This window comes from Carcharodon carcharias, chromosome 3 (genome assembly GCF_017639515.1).
Source record: "Carcharodon carcharias isolate sCarCar2 chromosome 3, sCarCar2.pri, whole genome shotgun sequence".
Lineage (NCBI taxonomy): Eukaryota > Metazoa > Chordata > Chondrichthyes > Lamniformes > Lamnidae > Carcharodon > Carcharodon carcharias.
Window position 1 is genome coordinate 125,821,399 of NC_054469.1, and position 21,539 is coordinate 125,842,937.

Below are 21,539 nucleotides of genomic sequence, written 5' to 3' on the forward strand. Positions count from 1 at the left end.
CACTGCTGGACTCATTGTGAGCATCCGGAGCAACTGAGTCTATGTCTTCCTCGTCCACTGCATCCCCCCTTTGCAGCGCAAGTTTGTGGAAAGTGCAGCATGCAACCACTATCAGCGGCACATGGTCTGGGGGGTATTGGAGTGCACCCCCTGAGTGATCCAGGCATCGGAAATGCATCTGGAGAAGACCAATGGTTCTCTCCACCATGGCTCCTATTGTACCGCTGCTCAGCTTCTGTTCTTGGATGGTGGAGTGGCGTCATGAGCCACCTTTTATAGGGATAGTCCCTGTCACCCAGCAGCCATCCATCAAGCCAGGCTGGAACACTGAAGAGAACCCAGCACCTAGGAATGTCTCAGGATGTAAGTGTCATGGGAGCTGCCTGGGTACCTTGCACAGACTTGTAGGATCTGCATCCTGTGATCACACACTATCTGCATGTTCATGGAGTGGAAGCTCTTCCTGTTGATGAAGGCACCGGGTTCACCTGCTGGCGCCTTGATAGTCACATGTGTACAGTCTATAGCACCCTGGACATGGGGGCAGCCAGCAATGGCCACGGAGCCTCTGGCTCGCTGTGTCTACCTGGCCTCATCCCAGCAGAAGTGGATGAAGGCCAATGCATGCCTGAACAGAGTGTCTGTAACCTGCTTGACACAACTGTGGACAGCCAATTGGGAAACTCCACAAAGATCACCCACCAAGCCCTGGAAAGAGCCAGAGGCATAGAAGTTGAGGGCAGCTGTGATCTTCCGAGACACTGGCATGGGGTGTCCACCAACACAGTTAGCAGAGACCTTAGGGCCTATCATCTGACAGATGGAGATGTCTGTCTCCCTTGAGAGTCGGAGCCTCCTTTGGCACTGGACCTCAGACATATTGAGGTAGCTGCTTCGCTGCCTGTATACCCTAGCAGCAGGATATCGGCATCTTCTGCTGCCTCTTCAGCCTTGCACTTCCTGTTGGCCCTGCGCCCCTTGCGCCTGCACCTCTCCTCCCAAAGGTGCCTCCCCTGGAGGCGAAATGTGGACTCCTGGCCTCCTCCCCCTTCTGGACCTCCCTTCCTCCTCAGAGGAGGTGCCTCCAGTGGAGCGCAAAACTCCAATTCCCAGGCTAAGGGAAGGCTTCCTGAAAACTGCACACCCCAAAAATGATCTTTACTGTAGAGTCCTGACCTGAAGGCTATTGCTCCTGTCCAAGCAGCTGGTGTGAGTTTTGAAGCCTTCCTGCTCACATAAGCAAGTATCAGTAATTTTCACACATAAATACCTGAAAGATTACATTTCCGACCCCATTGACCCTTCTTATCCCACCCGTGGATGAGGTTTATACAAATATCTTCTACCCGCCTGCCCGTTGCACCCATGTGACATCCAGAAGATCGCACGGGTCCCGAAAAGTTGCAGACAGTTGCTGCCTCAAGGGCTTTAACTGGGTGATTCATGGCGGGCGCGCATCCGAGAATATTTTGCACCCGCCCACCTAAATATCGCAATGGCGCACGGTGATGTCAGGACGCTCGCCCGACGTCATCACATGTCATTTTACACGTCGGCATGTGGGGAAGGGAAAACTCTGGCCTATATTTTGAAAAGAGACTGCAGCAAAAGCTCTGCATAATGACTCATAGTGTATGATGGGCTGCTATTACTAGCTGATGTGCATCTTTTCACTACCGGCAGAAACATAGCTTTTTGCGTTATTGGTAACTGCTCTCCACTTATTGCCACTATTATAATTTGAAGTTCTTTATTCGGGAGAAATTACAAAAATATAAGTTTGCTTTTACTTTAACCTCAAAATTACACAACTTACTTAACTGAGTTATTATTTTTCGCTCCTTAGAAACCAACAGTAGAAATCAATCGCCATATTTTAAATATATATCAACAAATTTGGTGAGAAGAGAATAAATATTTTTCACTTGTATTCTGTAAAACACTACGCTTTTCTACATTAACTCTTTTATATTGTAAAGGATGTCAGGTATCAGATGTCACCAACAAGAACCAAGCTCAGATGAAGCTCAACCACAACAAAATAAGGTTTCTCTTCTATCTCAAATCTCAGTAATCTATTCACATTACACCAACAATAATTATTGAATTAGTCATTAATGCACACTAGTAATTGGGCTGAGTCTAATATTACTCATACATGGCTGTGCAGCAATCTGGAATATGCCGCACATTGTACTGAGCAACAGCGAGTGCGAGCATTGGGCCATATGAACATCAAACACCAATGGCAACAGTGCATGTAGCTGGAGAGCAAAGGAAAAATATAGCTCTGATTGGAGGGCCAGCAAGAAAGGAAGAGAGGGACGCTCCAATTGGAGGAGCAAAGAGAGTGGGAAAGAAGTCATCTATGATTGGAGGAGAAGTGAGCATGGGAGTAGGCAAATCTATGATTGGAGGAGCAAAGCGTGCAGGAGAGAGGGCATTTGAGATTGGAGGAAGTGATCTTAAGCGAAGGGAGAAGGGGAGGTGTATCCAGATGTGAACAGCATGTGGTGAGAAGGCGGGAGGCGAGGACTCGGACAAGGCCGCAGAGCTCCGAGAGAGAATGAGCTTCAGAAAGTGAGTGCACTCTGGAATCAACTGTCATGGCAAGAATTTCCCCATCGACGAGTTGGGGTGGGACCCGCTCACCGACATGTAAAATGATGCAGGATGACGTCGGGTGGAACTCCGAGCAGCCAAGTCAGCTATGTGGCCGCCAACCTGTCAAAGGCCTATTGAGGCCATTCAAAAATCAATTAAGCTCGTTAGTGGACATGCCCGTCCAACCTTAAGGTTGGCGGGCAGGTCGGGAGCGCTGACGGCCACCTGAAAAAGCATGAAACCTCATCCATGGGCGGGATGAGGTTTCATTGCTGAATCCAAAAATTAAGACAAACTTTTAACTAACATTATGTCCATGCCCCAACTCATGTGACATTGTCACATGAGGGGACATGGATGGTGAATGAAATTTGCACTGCAGTAACTTTTTTCCTTTGGGAACCAATCTCCCTGAGGCAGTACTTTGTCTCAGGGAGATTGGAGCATGCATGCGCGAAGGAGCGCACTTCTGATTCTAGGAATCGTCCCCCCCCACCCCACCAACCCAGCAAGCGCCTAGGGCTTCCCTGCGGACGTCATGCTGGGCAGGCCTTAATTGGCCCGCCCACTTAAAATGGCAGCATGCCCCCAATCGGTGGCGCCAATCGGAGGGCCACCCGCTGCTACACTTTCCCCCAACAGGGTGAAGGGGGAAGTTTTGCCCCATGTTGCAGAATGTGAGGGAATTGGGGAAATTCCCCAGTAGCAGTTGACCGGTGAAGAGAGGGGAGGGACTCAGCTGCATGATAGTGATGGGGCCGTTGTAGCAGCTGGTTGCCAGAGTGAGAGAGATCCAACGAGCTCCCTATTCCGCAGCTCTCAATTCAACCTGGAACTCAATGGCAGCAAAGAACCACAACAAGAAAGGAATCCAGTGGGTACAAATAAAAACACTCAGTTTGAGATGAAATTGATGAATGGATTAAGTCTCAATGAAAACCGAGTGCTTTTTGTTGAGTGGTTCATGATGCAGATTGGATTATTGATCATATATAGGAAGCATGGCCTATTAACATGTACCTTTAGCATTCACTGAGCCACATATACCAGGTTACTTGAAGCTGTCTAGGTTAATGGATGAAGGAAAAGAGAACGTAGGTTATGTGTTTCATTTCACTACTCAGCGCAATGAATGGATCATTAAGCTTATTTTTGATCAAAGTCTAAACTTTCAAACTATGTGAATCCTCCCTGCTCCTTTCAATTCTCCCTGCTATCCTGAAAGGATAAACTGTAATGTCACGAAAAGGGATCGAATGGTCTAGGTGTGGGGTGTGCAAGGAGAGGTGGAATGGGACGTGCAAGGAGGGAGTTCGACTGACACGTGTGTGAGTAGTTCAATGTGAACTATTAGAGGAAAGATGAATTACATCACAGGAGGTGTAAACGTACTTTTGAAGAGAGGAGTTATCAGACCAGTGAAAAGGAGAGCAATGGTCCCTCTAACATGCACATGTGTTCTGCACATTGAAATAAAGAGCTTGCTTCACGAAAGCTCATTAACTTTTAAAATTTAAGCTGCATATGGACAAAAATCAGTGCTCAAAGGAATTTGCAGCCTGGCCAGAACAGAAAATATTTAGAGGGAGTTATTGTTCTGTACACCTTAAGTGTTTATGTCATCAAATTACAACAGTGTGTGAAGGTGGCAGGTACTGTTAATTCTGCTTAGAGAATTCTAGTGTGTGTATGTTTAGGAGCTAGTTGCATTTTTCTTATTCTTAGTGAACTGTCTTCAGAGCCACCTACGATCTGCATACTCTCCCCTTCTTGGAAAGGTACAAACCCAACAGGAACATTGGCTTGACTCCCTATTTATAGTAGTGTTGAGAACTTCATCACATCAGTAGGGGTTGAGACAGTCTTAACCCATTGTATCATCCTGACCATTTAATAACAAATGAAACTCAATATTAAAAGTGATGGCACACCTGCTCTAATTCACAGTATTACAGGTTCAATATGGAATGCACAAACAGTGTTGAAACATATGTATTGTTTTTAGCAAGAAAACCTTCATATGACAAATGTATTTGTCACATAAAAATGTAACTACAATAAAATACAATAAATATAACTTTATAGATCAACAGTTCTAGTCATCTTACCGAGCTATCAAGCGACCCATTTCCATCAGTGTCATAAAGACGGAACATGACTAAAAGAAGGAAAAATAAAAATAAGTCATTCATCTCTGCAAACCATTCTAACATAGTATAATCCAAAACTCTATCAAAAAGGGCACATGCTCGCGATATAAATTATCCCAAGTTTCACCAATTTCTTGTCTCCTTGAAATTTTCCTTTATGGGCTGTAAATATAGGGGTTAGTCTTGATAAGCTGTATGTTAAACAAATCTTTTAACAATTTTCACATGGCAATGGCTCTGATATAAAACAGACTCACATGTCAAAATATGACAAGGTTTAATAATGTGGGGGTTGGCTGTCTTCATGATATATGCAGAGACCAAGTTAGATAGAGGAATGGAGATTATTGTGTGAGTGATTAATTCAAGAAGGAAATCATGGTTTTCTCCATTCTTTATTTCAAAGATTCAAAACCTTCTTGCTCATGGCGTCCTGATTTATTGCTTAGTTAGTTACTCTGTTAAACAACTTTGTCACATATTTTTGCATTGTTTGTACCCAAGTTCTTGTCCCACAGATTGCAGGAGTCTCTAGGTGAGGGCAGGGTGAAGGTTAGAGAAGAACAAACAACATAACCTTGTGTGTAAATTTAAGATAGACATGTTTTTGATGATCCCAGTACATTTTAGAAACAGTGGTCAAGTTACAACTTAAAGAAAAAAAACTGAGAGAAAACTTTCTTAACTATAAGATTGTACTAATAAGGGATTCAGTAGACATTTATATATCCAGAGAGTTAGACTGTGGAACTTACTATCACATGGAGTAATCGAGGCAAAATGTACAGATGCATTTAAGGAAAACTAAACACATAAGGAAGGAATAAAAGGATATGGTGAGGTGAATTAAAGTGGGAGAAAGCTTATGTGGAGCAGGAGTAGTTGGGCTAAATGGCTCATTTCTGCACATTTGCCATTTTGTGACAAAAAATGTTAATGCTGGTTTCCATCCAAAAGGTAACAGTGTCAATTCAGACAGATGACACAACCACCAGGAAGGACTGAACAGACTGAGGCTCTTTTGTCCATGAGAAGGAAGACCGAGAGGTAAATTGAGTAAGGTATTTAAAATTATAAGGGGTTCAATGGAGTAGTTATAGACATGCCCAACACTATGGGCTTAAATATAAGATAGTCACTAATAACTGCCACTGGAAATTCAGGAGAAACTTTTTTACTCCAAGAGCTGAGAATATGGAGCTTGTTACCTCATGCAAAAACAGAACTACCTGGAAAAACTCAGCAGGTCTGGCAGCATCGGCAGAGAAGAAAAGAGTTGGCGTTCCGAGTCCTCATGACCCTTCAACAGAACTGAGTGAATCTTAGGAAAGGGGTGAAATATAAGCTGGTTTAAGGTGGGGGGGGAGAGAAGTGGCGGGGTAGGTGGGGGGGGCGGGTGGTATGGTTGTAGGGACAAGTAAGCAGTGATAGGAGCAGATAATCAAAAGATGTCACAGACAAAAGAACAAAAGAACACAGAGGCGTTGATGGTGGTGATATTACCACATGGATTGGTTGAGGTGAATAGCATAGATGTATTTAAGGGAAAGCTAGAACAGTACATGAGGTGGAAAGGACTAAAAATACATGTTGATCAGGTGATATGAAGTAAATGGAGAGGGAGGAGGCTCTTGTACAACGCAAACAGTGGTGCAGGCAAAATAGCTTTTTCTTTGCTGTAAGTTCTATGTAATTCTCTGAATAATGTTAGTCCATGTCAAGAGAAACTGAGAGTTGTGAAATGAGTTCACATGTGATTTCAACGTATTCCATGCTTCCAACTGTAAGATTTGTAATATTATTCTAAACGAGCAACTGAACCTGCAAAAACGGGATGTATACTTATAGAAATCAGGAAAATGCAGTTATAGTAAGCATCTCTTTCATATTAATAGATTAAAGAACCATTGGATTAATTGTCCCTTATATTTTGATGGAAGCTTCTAAATTACATGTTAATTCGATATATATATATATATAATATACATATAAACATAGTGCTGCTAATTTGCAAAGAATTTTGATATTGTATATATAGTTATTTTAAATTGTAGTACAAATAATTATTACTACCATAAAATTCTACAATAAACTCCAATGTGTGTATGTATGTGCATTTCAATCCTGATATGTTCTTCATTCATTATCACCTAATTTGTAGTGTGTTCTCTTTAAGTCTTTTTTACCTATTGAAGTCACAACCACACAAATGTTAGATATTAAACAACTAATTGCAAAAGTGCAATGTACAGAGAGGCTGGTTCACTTATATTCAGGAATAGAAAGGTTGGAAGATTATCTGAACTATGCTGATGGAGTTTTAAGTTTCCAACACAAGCACAGTCACTAAATAAATATTTTCATTATTGTTGCTGATCATTCTCTTTCATCAATGTATCTCTGTAATTATCTCATCATCCTCACTTGAAAGTATTGTTATGGTATTCCACTTTTGACATTTAAAAAGGTGTCATATTTTGAGATAATGGGAAACTGTGAACCCAGGGAAATACTTTACACATTTACATCTGCTTGGATTATTAACAATGAAATTAATGGCTGCATTTAAATAGAAAAGCAGGATGCAAATAGTACATAGTGGCAAATATTCTTTATAGTTATATTACCTTTACAATAAATAACTTGAGTGGTTTAAAAATGTTGTTACTGCAGAAATAGAACTTAATATATGCAGAAATACAGTAAATTGTGTTTAATAAATAGAAGTAATTTTTGGCAGTTTCAGATTTCAATGCAAGGTTATACTAAAAAAAATTGTGATGAGACTGATGCCTTTGAATTTGTGCATCAAGTGTATATGATCTATTATTACCTTCAGAAAATATATTAGTTCATCACATTGAAAGGCTCCCTTAACTTCTTACAGTATCCCATAAAACAATACATAAAGAGCCAACCATTTTTCTAAAATAGCCATTAATCATTATTGTAGGTTTCTCAATCCAGTTCCAAACATCTGACAGTTGGCTGCATAAAACTAGGAAATAATGCAGCATTCTGAGCACTAGTCAAAAGATTGGAAGCAATAGCAGATTTTTTATTGAAAACTGACACACTGCATTCATTTTAATGCCAAGCATCATATAATCAATTGATTGTCGTTGTCAGACTGACCCATCTGTACCAGAACACAAATGTATGATAATAACCAAGTTTATCACTTACCCAACATTTGAAGAGCACATGTACAACCAGTTGCCAATATTGTCAGGACAGTGCAGAACACTAGTTAACATGCACAAGACAATAAATTGTCAGAGGGTGAATGGAAATAACAGAAAATAATCAAATCAAGGTATTCGTCCACAGATAAGTGTGAAAATATCAGTGAGTTCTCACTTTACATTCAACCTGACTTTCTGCCAAAAGGTAATGATGAATCTGTATAAAAATTTAATTACACCTCAATGAGGTCTGTCTGCAGTATTAGACTGCACAGTATAGTGAGGATATTGACAGTTTACAATGCAGACTGACTATGATGCTACATGGTATGAAGAAATACAAATCTGTGGAAAAACAGGAACAATAAGGCCTATGCTTTGTCAGAACATAGTAGATTACTGGAAAATATGGGAGAAGTGTTTAAAATTATTATAGAATGGGACACATTGGATATAAGCAGACTTTTTTCGTATAGTTGAGGGGCCAGAGTTGCACAATTAAGAGTCCAGGATTTCAAACAGAGGGCAAGAAATCTTTCTTCACAAATAGAGTTGTGAGGCTGTGTACTTTGTTTCCAGAGTAAGTGATTGAGGCAAAAACTACTTCAACTATCAAGATTAGATTGAATAGATAGATGAAGGGATATGAAAAAAGGTGGGTAAATCTGATTTATCCTACAAGCAAGCAACTAGTTCTCAACATACAATGAACTGGTTGAACCAATAACCTGTTTCTGTGCTGTAATTTCTATATGTGAAGTTAAGAAACACAAGGGGGAGAATTTTCTCCCCGTCAGGTGGACTGGTCAGGAGTTGCTGCAGGCGTGGGCTGGCGTGGAGCCGATCGCCACCCATGATCGACTGCACACCGCCATTTTACGTGGATGGGCCAATTAGGGCCCACCCAGTGTGGTGTGCACCTGGAAGCGCTCAGCGCTACCTGTGCGGGTGGGGGGAAGAGGGAGAGTCACAACCTGTGCTCTTTCGCACATGTGCGCGAAAGAGCACAGAACTCTCCCTGGGCACGGAGCTGCATCAGGGAGATTAACCTCAGTTTTAAAAGATAAAATAAATTATTCAGACATGTCCCCTCATGTGACAGTGTCACATGGAGCTGGGACACATTTATGAATTTTCTTAAAAGTTTTTATTTAATTAATAAAACCTTCATGAAACCTCATCCTGCCTGTGGATGAGGTTTCATGATAAATGCGTAGGGCACCTGGGCTCTTTGCCTGCCCACCAACTTTAAGGTTGGATGGGCAACTTTCTCAATTGGGTTATTTGTTTTATTGAAAGCGTTAACAGGCCTTTGACAGTTTGGCTGGCACGCAGCCAACTCCGGTGCGCATCCCCGAATGGAAAATCTGAATGACGCGCGGTGACATCGGGACGCACGGCCGACATCAGTGAGCGTCATTGTACACATCAGTGCTCAAGGCCCACCCCCACTCGCCGAACAGGAGATTCTGGCCAAGGAATTAAAATGTCTGTTGGAAATGCATATGGATAAGGATGGAATTGAACTATGCTGTGAAGGAATTAATGTTGTTTTAGTTACAACTCTGCAAAGCTATTGTACAGTTCTGAGTACTGTTCCTTAGACAGGATATACTGGCCTTGGAACGAGTGCAGCACCAATTCACTTGAATATTACCAGAGCTCTAAGAGTTCAATTATGAGGAAGTATAACATAAACTAAGCATGTATTCCTGGAATAAAGGTTAATGAGTGAATTGAAGGGGTTTTTTGGATTTTGAAAGGAATTTACAGGATAGGCGACATAAACTTTGTGCTGATGGGGAGTCTAGGATGGATAATTTAGAAAATATTTCTTCAGACAAATGGTGGTAGAAGTGTGGAACTCCCTCACATCAAAAGCATTAGCTTAATTAATAATTTGCAATCTTATATATACAGATTTTTGCTAGCCAAAGATATTAAGGGATACGGAGCCAAAGGTGGTAATTTAAGTTAGAATACAGATCAACCATGATCTCACTGAAAGGAGGAACAAGCTAGAGGGTTGAATGGCCCACTCCTGCTTCTATGTTCCTCTGATGGCTCCCAGTATAGTCAGCTCACATTTGAAGAAGGACTGTTTGTGTGAGAAGGATGAACCACCCATCGTTAACTAAGACGGTCAAGGAGAGTATCCAATCAAAAACTAAAGCATACAAAGTGGTGAAAACTAGTAGTATAGGCTAGAGGATTGGGAATTTTTAGGAACCAGCAGCGGATGACTAAAAACCTAATAAAATGGGAGAAAATTGATTATGAAAGTTAGGTTGCAAGTGATGTTAAAGCAACCAGCAAGAGCTTTTATGGGTAAATAAAAAGAAAGAGAGTGGCTAAAGTGAGCGTGGGACCCTTGGAAGATGCGACTGAAGAACTGATAATGGAGAACAGGAAAATGGCAGATAATTTAAACCAATATTTTGCATCGGTCTTCACAGTGGAGGATAGTATAAACATTCCAATGACATCAGATAAGCAAGGAGCTAATGGGAGAAAGATCTTGAAACAGTCTCTATCATGAGGGTCAAAGTATTTGAGAAACTAATGGGGCTAAAGGCAGTCAAGTCGCCTGCATCCAAGGGTTTTAAAGGAAGTGGCTGCAGATATAGTGGAGGCATTGGTCAAAATATTCTAGAACTCACTGGATTGCAGGAGGGTCCCTGCAGATTGGAAACCGCTAATGTGACACCCCTGTTCAAGAAGGGAGGGAGACAAAAAGCAGGAAACTATAGGCAAGTCTGCCTAACATCTGTCATTGGCAAAATGCTAGAGTCCATTATTAAGGAAGAAATAGCAGGATTGCTTAACGCGATCAAACAGAGCCAACAGGTTTTGTGAAAGGGAAATCAGTTTGACAAATTTGCTAGAGTTCTTTAAGAATATAACAAGCAGGGTTGATAAAGGAGAACCAATAGATGTAGTGTATTTGGATTTCCAGAAGGCATTGAATAAGGTGCCACGTAAAAGGTTATTGTACAAGATAGGAGCTCATGGTATTGGGGTAATGCATTAGCATGGATTGAGGAATGGTTAACACACAGAAGACAGAGCGTCAGGATTAATGGGTCTTTTTTAGGTTGGAAAAACATAACTAGTGGGGTGCCACATGGATCAGTCCTAGGGCCTCAATTATTTACTATCTGTATTAATGACTTGGAGGATGGCGGCAGAGTGTAATGTATGCAAATTTGCTGATGATACAAAAATAGGTAGGAGGGCATGTTGTGATGAGGACATAAGGAATCTGCAAGGGGATACACATAGGTTGAGTGAGTGGGCAAAAGCTTGGCAGATGCAGTTTAATACAGGAAAGTGTGAGGTCATGCGCTTTGGTAGGAAAATCAAAAGGCAGACTGTTATCTAAATGGAGAGAGACTTCAAAAAAGTGCAGCATAGAGGGATCTAGGTGTTCTTGTGCATGAAACACAAAAGGTTAGCATGCAGGTGCAACAAGTAATTAAGACGACAAATGGAATTTTGGCCTGTATTTTGCTAGGGAGTTGTTTAAAAATAGGGACGTCTTGTTACAACTGTACAGTGTGTTGGTGAGGCCGCACCCAGAGTACTGTGTACAGTTTTGGTTCCTATGTTTAATAAAGGATATACTGGCATTGGAGGCAGTTCAAAAGAGATTCAATAGGCGGATTCCTGGGATGAAGGGGTTGACCTATCAAGAACACCTAAACAGGTTAGGCCTTCATTCATTAGAGTTTAGAAGAATGAGGGGTGATCTTATTTAAACATACTAGATTCTGAAAGGGCTTGACAGAGTAGATGTTGAGAAGATGTTTCCACTAGTGGGGGAATCTCAAACTAGGGGACATAGTTACAGAATAAGGGGACACTCATTTAAAACTGAGATGTGAAGGGATTTCTTCTTTCAGAGGGTAGTGAATGTCTGAAATTCTCTGCCTCAAAGAGCTGTGGAGACTAGATCACTGAAAGCATTTAGAGAGGTGGATGGATTTTTAAAATATTGAGGGGCTAAGAGGAGCTGGCACAAAAGAGGAGTTGAGGATTGGGGCAGATCAGCCATGATCCTATTGAGTAGTGGGGCAAGCTTGAGGGGCCGAATGGCCTACTCCTATTTCTTAAGTTCTTCTGTGTGAGGTACTAGAAAGTTGCCAGCCTGCACAGAATTGTACCCAACATAAATTGTCTATTTCAGAAGAAGGGAAAGAAGGTAAAATTAGAAACATAATCCAAATGTAACATAAATGCTTCTTATTTAAAAAATCAGTCTGCATATGGTTATGTAAGAATAAGTTTCCCATTTGCTTTTTGGATGATGATGCACCTGCAAGGTAAGTTTGTGTGAGGAGTGATGTACTGGAATAGGTTTCAGAAGAGAGCGTGAGGGGGTTTGAGTGATACACAAAGTGGGATATCGGTGAATGTACCATTCATCTCAACTTTCCTGCCCGGCTTAGGTCATTGAACCATATCCTACATTGTGCCCAGGAGCATAAGCGTGGAGCCTTACCCCTGCTGCTGTCTCCTTCAGTTACCACCAGCCACATCTTCTTGGTAATCCCAGCTGTCCTCTTGCTCCTGTTGCTGGGGAACAGTATATCCCTCCGGGTCCTCACAGCCTCCACCAGAGTATCCAGGGGAGAATCACTGAACCATGGCACAGCTTTTCTCCTTTTTGAATCCATTATTCCCTCAGCTCCCAATGCCAAACTCCAGCAAATTGTACGTTTGGAGTGTCCTCTTAAGTACTGTAGCTGAGATCATGTGCCATATGCCCGCTGACGCTCATTGTTCAGGAAACCCGGAAATTGTAAGGTAATGCAATGGCTGTGTTAAAAAGTTATTGGCAGCTGCATTTCGCATACATTCGTCTTTCCATGCGCTCTGGAGCCTATCCCCTGCCAAAGCATCTGAACAATTAAAATCTATGTTTCCAGATGGTGTAAGTAGATATCTATTTCTCCTCCCCTAAATTATTCAATGGGGCTGGCTAGCTCCGTTGGCTAGATGGCTAACATGTGGTTCAGAATAAGGCCAACAGGTTCCTGTTCCTGCTGAGGTAGATTTGGGAGCTGCCTCCTCACCCTGTCCCTGAGAGAGAAGGCAATGGCAAACCATCATGTCAAAAACTATCAAGAAATGGCTCAGAAGGAAGTAGCAGCAAACAATGAGCCAAGGATTTGCCTTCAGGTATTTGTTTATCTTGGAGAGGGTTATTGCCTGGCACTTGTGTGGTGTGAATGTTACTTGCCACTTGTCAGCCCAAGCCTGGATTATGTCCAAGTCTTGTTGCATCAGTATCTGAGGAGTTCCGAATGGTGCTGAACATTGTGCAATCATCAGCGAACATCCCCATTTCTGACCTTATGATGGAAAGAAGGTCATTGATGAAGCAGCTGAAGATGTTTGGACCGAGGACACTACCCTGAGGATCTCCTGCAGTGATGTCCTGGAGCTGAGATGACTGATCTCCAACAACCACAATCATCTTCCTTTGTGCTAGGCATGACTCCAACCAGTGGAGAGATTTCCCCCTGATTCTTATTGACTTCAATTTTGCCAGGGATCCTTGATGCCACACTTGGTCCAATGCTATCTTGATATCAAGAGCAGTCACTCTTACCTTAGGGAAGGTGGTTGTGGAGTGGTCATGTCATTGGGCAAATATTCCAGCAGACACAAGTTCAATTCCCACCATGACAGCTGGTGGAATTTAAATTCAATTAATTAAAAATGGTCTGAAATTAAAAGCTCGTCTCAGTAACAGTGACCATGAAGCCATTGTTGATTGTCGTAAAACCCCATCTGGTTCACTAATGTCCTATCAGGAAGGAAATCTGCCATCCTCACCTGGTCTGGCCTACATGTGAATGTAGACCCATAGCAAAGTCATTGACTTTTAAATGGCCTATCAAGTCACTCAGTTGTATCAAATCACTACGAGATTGAAGGAGAGATACATGAACAGTATGATGCTGCAAGCCTTTGCAAAGAAGATGTCTTCATTAATGGAAAGAGTGGCCACACGTGCAGCATCAACACAGACTTTATGGCTTTCAGGGCAATTAGTTACCTGAGATTGTGAGGGGGATGTCCCGCCTCCAAGAGCTGCTGGTCAGATACCTCTTGGAGACAGCTCTCCAGAATGAACAACATCACCAGGAGCGGTGGCCTGCAGTCAATCCGCAAGCAGGCGCAGCACGGAGGCCAGAGTTTGAAGTAACTTTTGCGGCCTCATCGGGACCAGTCAGGCAGGCCTCAGTGGGGTGGGGGGGCCAGTGCTCTTGAGGCCATGGTGGGTGGGGGTTCAAGTGGGCTCTTTTCACTGGGGGACCCTCCATTGGGTACCGCATACATGAACAAGTAAAACCCTCCCCTCAAGCCCACAGCCCTGAAGAAGGACCTTAAGTGGCCACTGGGTCTCAACTAGTGCAGGGGCAGGCAGGCAGGCTTCCCGACACCTATTCTGCCACTGGTAAAATACTAACCACTGCAGATATGTGATGGACACAGTGCCCTCTGCCATCCGATCACCACCCCAGCCCACCTGTCAGCCCACTCCTGGCAGAGGGGTGGAGGTGTAAAATTCTGGCCTATGGATGCCGCCTTAAATAGGAAGGCTGATACCCTATTTCTGGCAGCTCAGTGCCCCACTGTTTTCTTCTGTTCATTACCAGGAGGGAAGTGTAGGCTAGGCCATGATGATGGTGTAGAGCGTCATAGAAATGGAGACTTGACTCAATTTACTTGCACTTCTCATCTATTGACTCCCCACCCTTTCAGTCAGTACCCTATATGCTGCCTCGTCTCCTGATGGCCAAGTCTTCCCTCGCGCAGGTAGACATGGAACAGTCTTTGGCAGGGTCCTCAGGCTCCAAACCTCAGAGGGTGTCAGCCAAGAACAGGGGCCTGAGTAGCCCGAGAAGCCTAACTCTAACTCTGCTGAAACTAGAAGGGTTGCATCACAGAGAAGTGCTAGGGAAAAAAAGAATAAAGATTTGTATTTGGTAGTTATTCATGTTTCCCTCTATAGGCTCCCACCAGGGAATTTTCACAGGAGGTGCACAATGAATGCAGCCGATGGTCACATTAATTATAAAAGTTCAACTGAGTTTCCTTAAATGAATCCTTAGTGGGCCTGGAGATTAAGGTTTGTGGAAGATTATTCCAGCCCTTAACGGAATTAAATTGAGTTACACATTATTAGAGCTCTAAGATTCTGATGTGTAATGACCTAAAAATAATTGTTTTGTACTCCTTTCACTGTTTGTCCATTTTTGGTTGCTGGCTGGCAGGTGTAGCTTTTTCAGTTGTGTGATGTCGAATGGGAGGATTTGAACTAACACTGACGAATGGGGGAGTTATGAAAGGGAGGTTTGGTTTTTTTCAGGGTTGCTTTGTATTTGTGGCATGGTGGGTGGTGGCAGAAGTCATTTGTTAGAAGGATGATTGGTGGAACCTACGGAAGCCTACATAAATAATGAGGGCGTTCCAAGAAGTAATATGTACTGCTAGTGCCACATTTCTTACAGCACCTTCCACCTCCTCTTTACCTCACTCTTCCTCCTCCCCAGAAACACATGAGGTTCTGTGTGCCTGCTTAATTTTACAGGTCCAAATCTTGGTACTGGGCAATATTCTGCAGGGAAAGCACATCATGGTCATTCTGGACATCCTGGCGGTTGTACTGTAGGGTGCCTCCATATCTGCCCAGCTGGCTATCAGCCATGGCTCGGTTGGTTGCATTCTTGCCTCCGAGTCACAAAGTTCAAGTCCTACTCCAGGGTTTGAGCGCAAAATTCATGGTTTGTTACTCTTAATGCAGTATCTAGAGAGTGCCGCGTTGTCAGAGGTGTTGCCTTTCAAGGTCCTGTCTGCCTGCTCAGATAGATGTAAGAGATCCAATGGTACTATTTCGAAGAAGAGCAGGGACATTTATCTGGAGTCCTGGCCAACATTTATCTCACAATCAGCATCACATTAAAGAAAAAGATGATCCAGTCATTATCACATTTATTTTTGGGAGCTTGCTGTGCACAAATTGGCAGCTACATTTGCTATATTACAACAATGACCACACTTCAAAAGTACTTTATTGACCGTAAAGTGCTTTAAGACATCTAGCGGTTGAGAAAAGCACTATATAAATGCAAATCTTTTTTTCCCTTTTCAGATATGTGAAGCACATCACCAGCTTGCTGAAGGCTTGTTTGATGACACATTTGGTCATAATATACCATTCACTTTATTGCTCCTGGACCTCATTCCTCGAGTTTCTGAGAGGAGCCAGCAGCCATATTTTAAGTGGGTATATCCTTGCCTCTGGGCAGTCAGCCAGCAACTCTGCTTCGAGGCATGAAGTCATCAGGGAAGGCGGAATACCAGACTAGACCATATCATGGCGGCTGCCTGGGAATCTTGTGCACACCTGCACGAAACATCTTTCTGAAGTTGCACATCAGCTTCACTCTGGTGAAGTGGAAGCCCTTGGGGTTGATGAACACTCCTGGATAACCTGGTGTCTTAACTGCCACATGAGTGCAGCTGCTAACATCCGGTACCTGTAATTGGGCTGCAAACCCGATTCTGACTGGCATTATTGTCAACATTGGCAGCCCAGGTAAATAAGCCAATCAGTCACCTGTCTTTATGTATTTGTCAGTGGCTGACCGGGTCATCCTACGTAGAGACCTGGAAGGATTCACTGACAAAGAAGTTGAGGTGGTTGTGACTTTGACCACCACTGGTGAAGTGTGGCCATCAGATCCACTTGGCAATAGGTCCAGTTTCAAAAGGCTACAAACGCCTGCCACCACCTAACACAAGGCCCTGAGCCTCTAAGACACCAGTGATCCGACATGTTGAGGAAGTTTATCCGCTGCCTGTGGATCTGTGTGGCGGGTTTGGTCCCCTACAAGCCGCAGCTCTCTGTTGATCCCCTCTGCCCTGTGGAACTGCAGGTGTACATGAGCAGCAGCCTGTTGGTGGTGCAGGTCCTGCTGCTCAGGATGCAGCTGTCGGTCATCTTGATCCTCAACTGAGTTCAAAGTAACACACCATAAGCAGCACCCATGCTGATCAGATAGACCAGAGCTCGGGTCTTCAAGCTTCCAAAGGGCAGCTGCCACTTCCAAAGTGTGCAAAATAACCTCTCAGCACAAGTATTAATAACAAAGCCTTTCACATAATAAAGTAAGAAAACAGCTTAGAGGTTTCAATGTTTGCTGGCATATTTCCTTATCATGTCTTCAGTCCCCTCAGTTGCCTCCTTTCCCTGGCCTTGCTTTGACTGGCAAATTCCAGGAAGCACAGGAGACCTGTGAAGCCAAAATTAAAATGCAAAACTCATATTAATATCACTGTGATTGACCTATTAACACACTGAAATTGACAGCTGGCCTCCCTCGAGGGACTTTGCTCACAGGCAGCATGCAAGTGAATACAGAAATCAGTCGATTGGAGCTGGCTTCCCAAGGTGCTCACATTTTATCAGGATTTCACCCCCACCTGTACCCAAACCCATGTGCGCAATCACATTAAAATTCCCTGCATTAAAAGTAACCTACAGGTGCTAGTGGTGGTAGACAATGCTGCAGCTATAGCATTAGATCTCCAGCAGGGGGTGCTCTCACCCTGCTTTTCTTCTTTGGGGAGTGCAGCATGAAAGGAAAAGGCCACTTTCCTTCTTATGCAAGTACATTAAGACGGTGCTCATGAAAGAAATGAAGCTGAACTAAATCATATCCAGATATAATTCAAGTTTTTCCCAAATGCCAGGTCAAAAGTCAATTTGAAAACTTGTTTGTGAAATGTTGATTGAATTTACTGTGCCAGCATACATTGTAAGTGTATGATTCCAATCCAGCACCAGAATTTCCTGTTCTGGGCCAAAATATTTGGCCCATACATGAGCATGGATCAATGATTCCCCAACCTTGCATCCATATTATACTCCCCATCACATAGTTCCCTTGGCAAACATCAATCAATAAAGGCCAACAGCAAAACCCTTAACTCAACAATTGTGTCCAGCAGCACATCAATAATACAAATAAAGCAGAACTAATCATTCTTGTGCATCCTTAGTTCCTGTCTCGTGGTTGCCTTTGCCTATCCCAATGCCCCTAGGCAATGCTACTGCAGTAGATGCAACATGGCTGTTGTAAGGCTCCTGACTTTCACTAGGGGAAACTACAGATGAATTTACAGGATGTCCTCAGGCTATTCTGAGCCTTGAGGGCCCGGTTTCTGACTGCAACACTTTGGCATAAGAAGTAGCAGTCTGGGCTGGCTGGTGAGATGCAGCAGCAAGGATTCACCTTGGCTCCTTAGACAGCACCTTCCAAATCCACGACTGTTACCATCTAAAAGGACAAGGGCAGCAGATAGATGGGAACACCACCACCTGGAAGTTCCCCTCCAAGCAACTCACCATCCTGACTTGGAAATATATCGCCGTTCCTTCACGTTGCTGGGTCAAAATCCTGGAACTCCCTTCCTAACAGCCCTGTGGGTGTACCTACACCACATGGTCTACAGCGGTTCAAGAGGGCAGTTGCCTTTCAAGGGCAACTAGTGGTGGGCAATAAATGCTGGCCCAGCCCGCAAAGCCCATATCCCATGAATGAATAATAAATAAAGGGCATTGGCAGAACAGCAATGGTGGGAGAATGAATGTTGTCACCCTGAGAAAGGACAGGTTTGTCCTCTACAGTGCCAGTGCCACTCGCACGTTGCAACAACTCAGCAATCCTACTAATCTGCTGATCCACAAGTTACTGGAACGCTGTCAGAGCCTATCTGTTCCTCTGAGCAGAGATTTGCACCCATGATGGCTGCAGTCTGAGCCTGCAGGGCATAAGCGTGAATGGTATGACCTCCGTCTGAGCTTCCACTGCAGAACTGAGACATCAGGAGGCCTCCCGCTGTGCTAGAGCGGAGGCTGAGACAGTGGCCTGCTGATGCTCCATCCCGGGTTGATCAGACAGTGTTGCTTTTATCATTGGCCACCACTTCCACAGTGCACACATTCTGTGCACTGCCCTACGCCATATTTTAGTTGGACTCCTCCATGCTTCTTTTCAGTGACAAGCGGCTGTTTCGTGGCCTGCCAATGCACGACACCTCAATGTGCTTCATCATCAGCATTTTCCTGTACGCCACCCCAAGAGTGTCTTTATCTGAGTCACCTGCAGCAGAACATGTCCGTGACCTCACCTAGGGAATTAGCATCCCCCAGCCCCGCCAGCCTGGCTGCAGCACGCTCATGCCCTGTGATTCACCATGTGCTGATCCTGACTCTACACTAACCTCTAAAGTTTCTGCTGTACTAATATCTGAGCAGGTGGCCGTGCAGGTAAGGTCAAATGATGGTGCCTCAATGGGAAATAACAGTAAAAACTGGGAAATAAGCATACTGACGGTGTTCCATTTTAAGGTATAGAAGACGAGTTCAGACCAGTACGCTTACTTCCCAGTTTTTACTGTTTTTTCCCATTGTTGCCATGGAGTCGGTCTTCCACTTCCTCATGACTCTGTGGCTAAGCATGCATTAGCTTCTGACTATCGAAAAGCAAAAAAGTGTAAGGGGAGGAAAGCAGGGGATCCACAGTCACTCCATCTTGCAGTTACCATTTGATTGCATATTTCAGATCGCGAGTGAAGAGTCAGTTAAGAAGATGCCTAAGGCAGCAACTTAACATCATTCTGTATGGCCTCTGCAGTACTGGGTGCAACTGGCATTGTGCCGATAATCCTATGCACCATGTCCTTGAAGGCACTGCGGAGATGAAGGCAAGCTGGTCCTCTGCCAGTGCTCTGGCTTTTCCTCCAGCTGTGGGATACCTTGTCCTGTAAGAGAGTGGGCAGAATGCCAGTGACCACTGTGTTTGAGTGATGTGCTTGCCACAACTGAATAGATGTAGGTTTGTAGGGGTGAGTGGCTGACATGATTGGAAGGTGTGTGAGAGTGGTGTGTGGTACGTTAGGAGTGAATCCTAAATGCCATCATCAGCAACCTTATGATGGAGGGGAAGTCATTGATGAAACGGCTAAAAATTGGGCCTATGACACTACCCTGAGGAACTCCTACAGTGATGTCCTGGAACTGAGATGATTGACCTTCAACAACCACAACCATCTTCCTTTGTGCTTGGTATGACTCCAAGCAGCAGAGAGTTTTCCCCCGATTCCCATTCACTTCAGTTTGCTCTTTGACGCCACACTCGGTCAAATGCTGCCTTGATGCCAAGGGGTCACTCCTACCTCATCTCTTGAGCTTAGCTATTTCATCCATATTTGGACCAACGCTGTAATGAGGTCAGGAGCTGAGTGGCCCTGGTGGAACTGAAACCGAGCTCTGGAGTGCTACTTGATAGCACTGTCAATGACCCCTTCCATCACTTTGCTGATGGGGCGGTAATTGGCCGGGCTGGATTTGTCCTGCTTTTCATGGACCTAACTGTTCAAGACCAATTTCTCCCCCACTGACTAATAGCAAACATGTATGGGTCTCTGGCTGAGTGAAGACCGTGCAATTTACAGGAGGTAATCAACTTCATACCTCTTCAATTTATCTTACATTGCTAAATTATCCACAATCTTCTCATGAATGTTCTTAACCCAACCTTATCACCAAAGTATTAGCTTTGCATGACTATTGACTATTCACAAGGGAAGTTCTAGGTTGTTACAAATGATACAATCAGTGCCAGGTCTTTAATCTAACAGAAGCGTCTTAGCTACCCCACTCCTATCTGGAAAAATACAGTGCAAAAGTAATGAATTTATGCATGAAAATGTCATTGCTAAAAATACTTGTATTCTTATGGAGATTAAAGGTTCATCAGTTAGCATGCTTGCACCGGATCTAGTAGTGTCATGCACGCTCTAGGATCACTGACATAACAGAGATGCGCAGATTATTTTCGTAAGAGCCCTGCTGGCATTACTAAATGCTGGTCCATAGTTAGTTATTTTAAAGTACAAACAAATTAGTGGTTACAGAAGGTGACAAACAGCACACAATAGTTACAAAACATGGTATGGAAGCAGATGCAGAGGGGGTAAGTCAAGGCACTGAGAGGAGATATTCAGCAGGGAACATTATTCATGCCACCAAAAAAACGACGTTAATGTCGGAGCATAAGACAACCTTTGAAGCCTTGAAAAATTCCTCCAAAAATGGCGGTTGCCTTTCTCCAAGTGTAATAAGGGAACGGCCAGCATGGGTGCAGGTGGTCACCATTTTGAAATGTCATTGACATCTGATGCAAACAGTAGGCTTGTCTTAAACTCTTGTGCATCTTCACAACACTGCCCGTATCATCTGCTTGATCCCTTGTGTCAAGTTATGAGGTACCGGTAAGTAAAACATGCATTTGTGAGGTGAAAAATTGAGGCTGACTACCAACGTGAGTATAGTATGCTGTGAGTGAAAAGAGGAGATGACATTATGCCAAACAAATGTAAAGACATGACTTTTGGGGTCAGGGAAATGGGGTTGTCACATATGCCGGGTCAATGTATGCTCAGGCTTTATGGTAATCTTGTCATTGTTCCTATCTGTACAGTACTGCACACAATGGCCCGAATGAATACTGCATTTTCA

The 21,539-nt window shown here is 43.6% G+C and overlaps 1 protein-coding gene across 3 annotated transcripts in view; it reads right to left on the reverse strand.

Annotated features, from left to right (window-relative positions):
* The window catches only part of dgkb (diacylglycerol kinase, beta), a 975,484-nt gene that overhangs the window by 750,514 nt on the left and 203,431 nt on the right, over positions 1 to 21,539 (reverse strand). For all 3 annotated transcript variants that reach the window (XM_041184471.1, XM_041184469.1, XM_041184470.1), the window contains one exon: positions 4,713 to 4,762. In XM_041184471.1, coding sequence (XP_041040405.1) covers positions 4,713 to 4,762 — 50 coding nt within the window. The remainder of the gene's footprint in view (positions 1 to 4,712; positions 4,763 to 21,539) is intronic.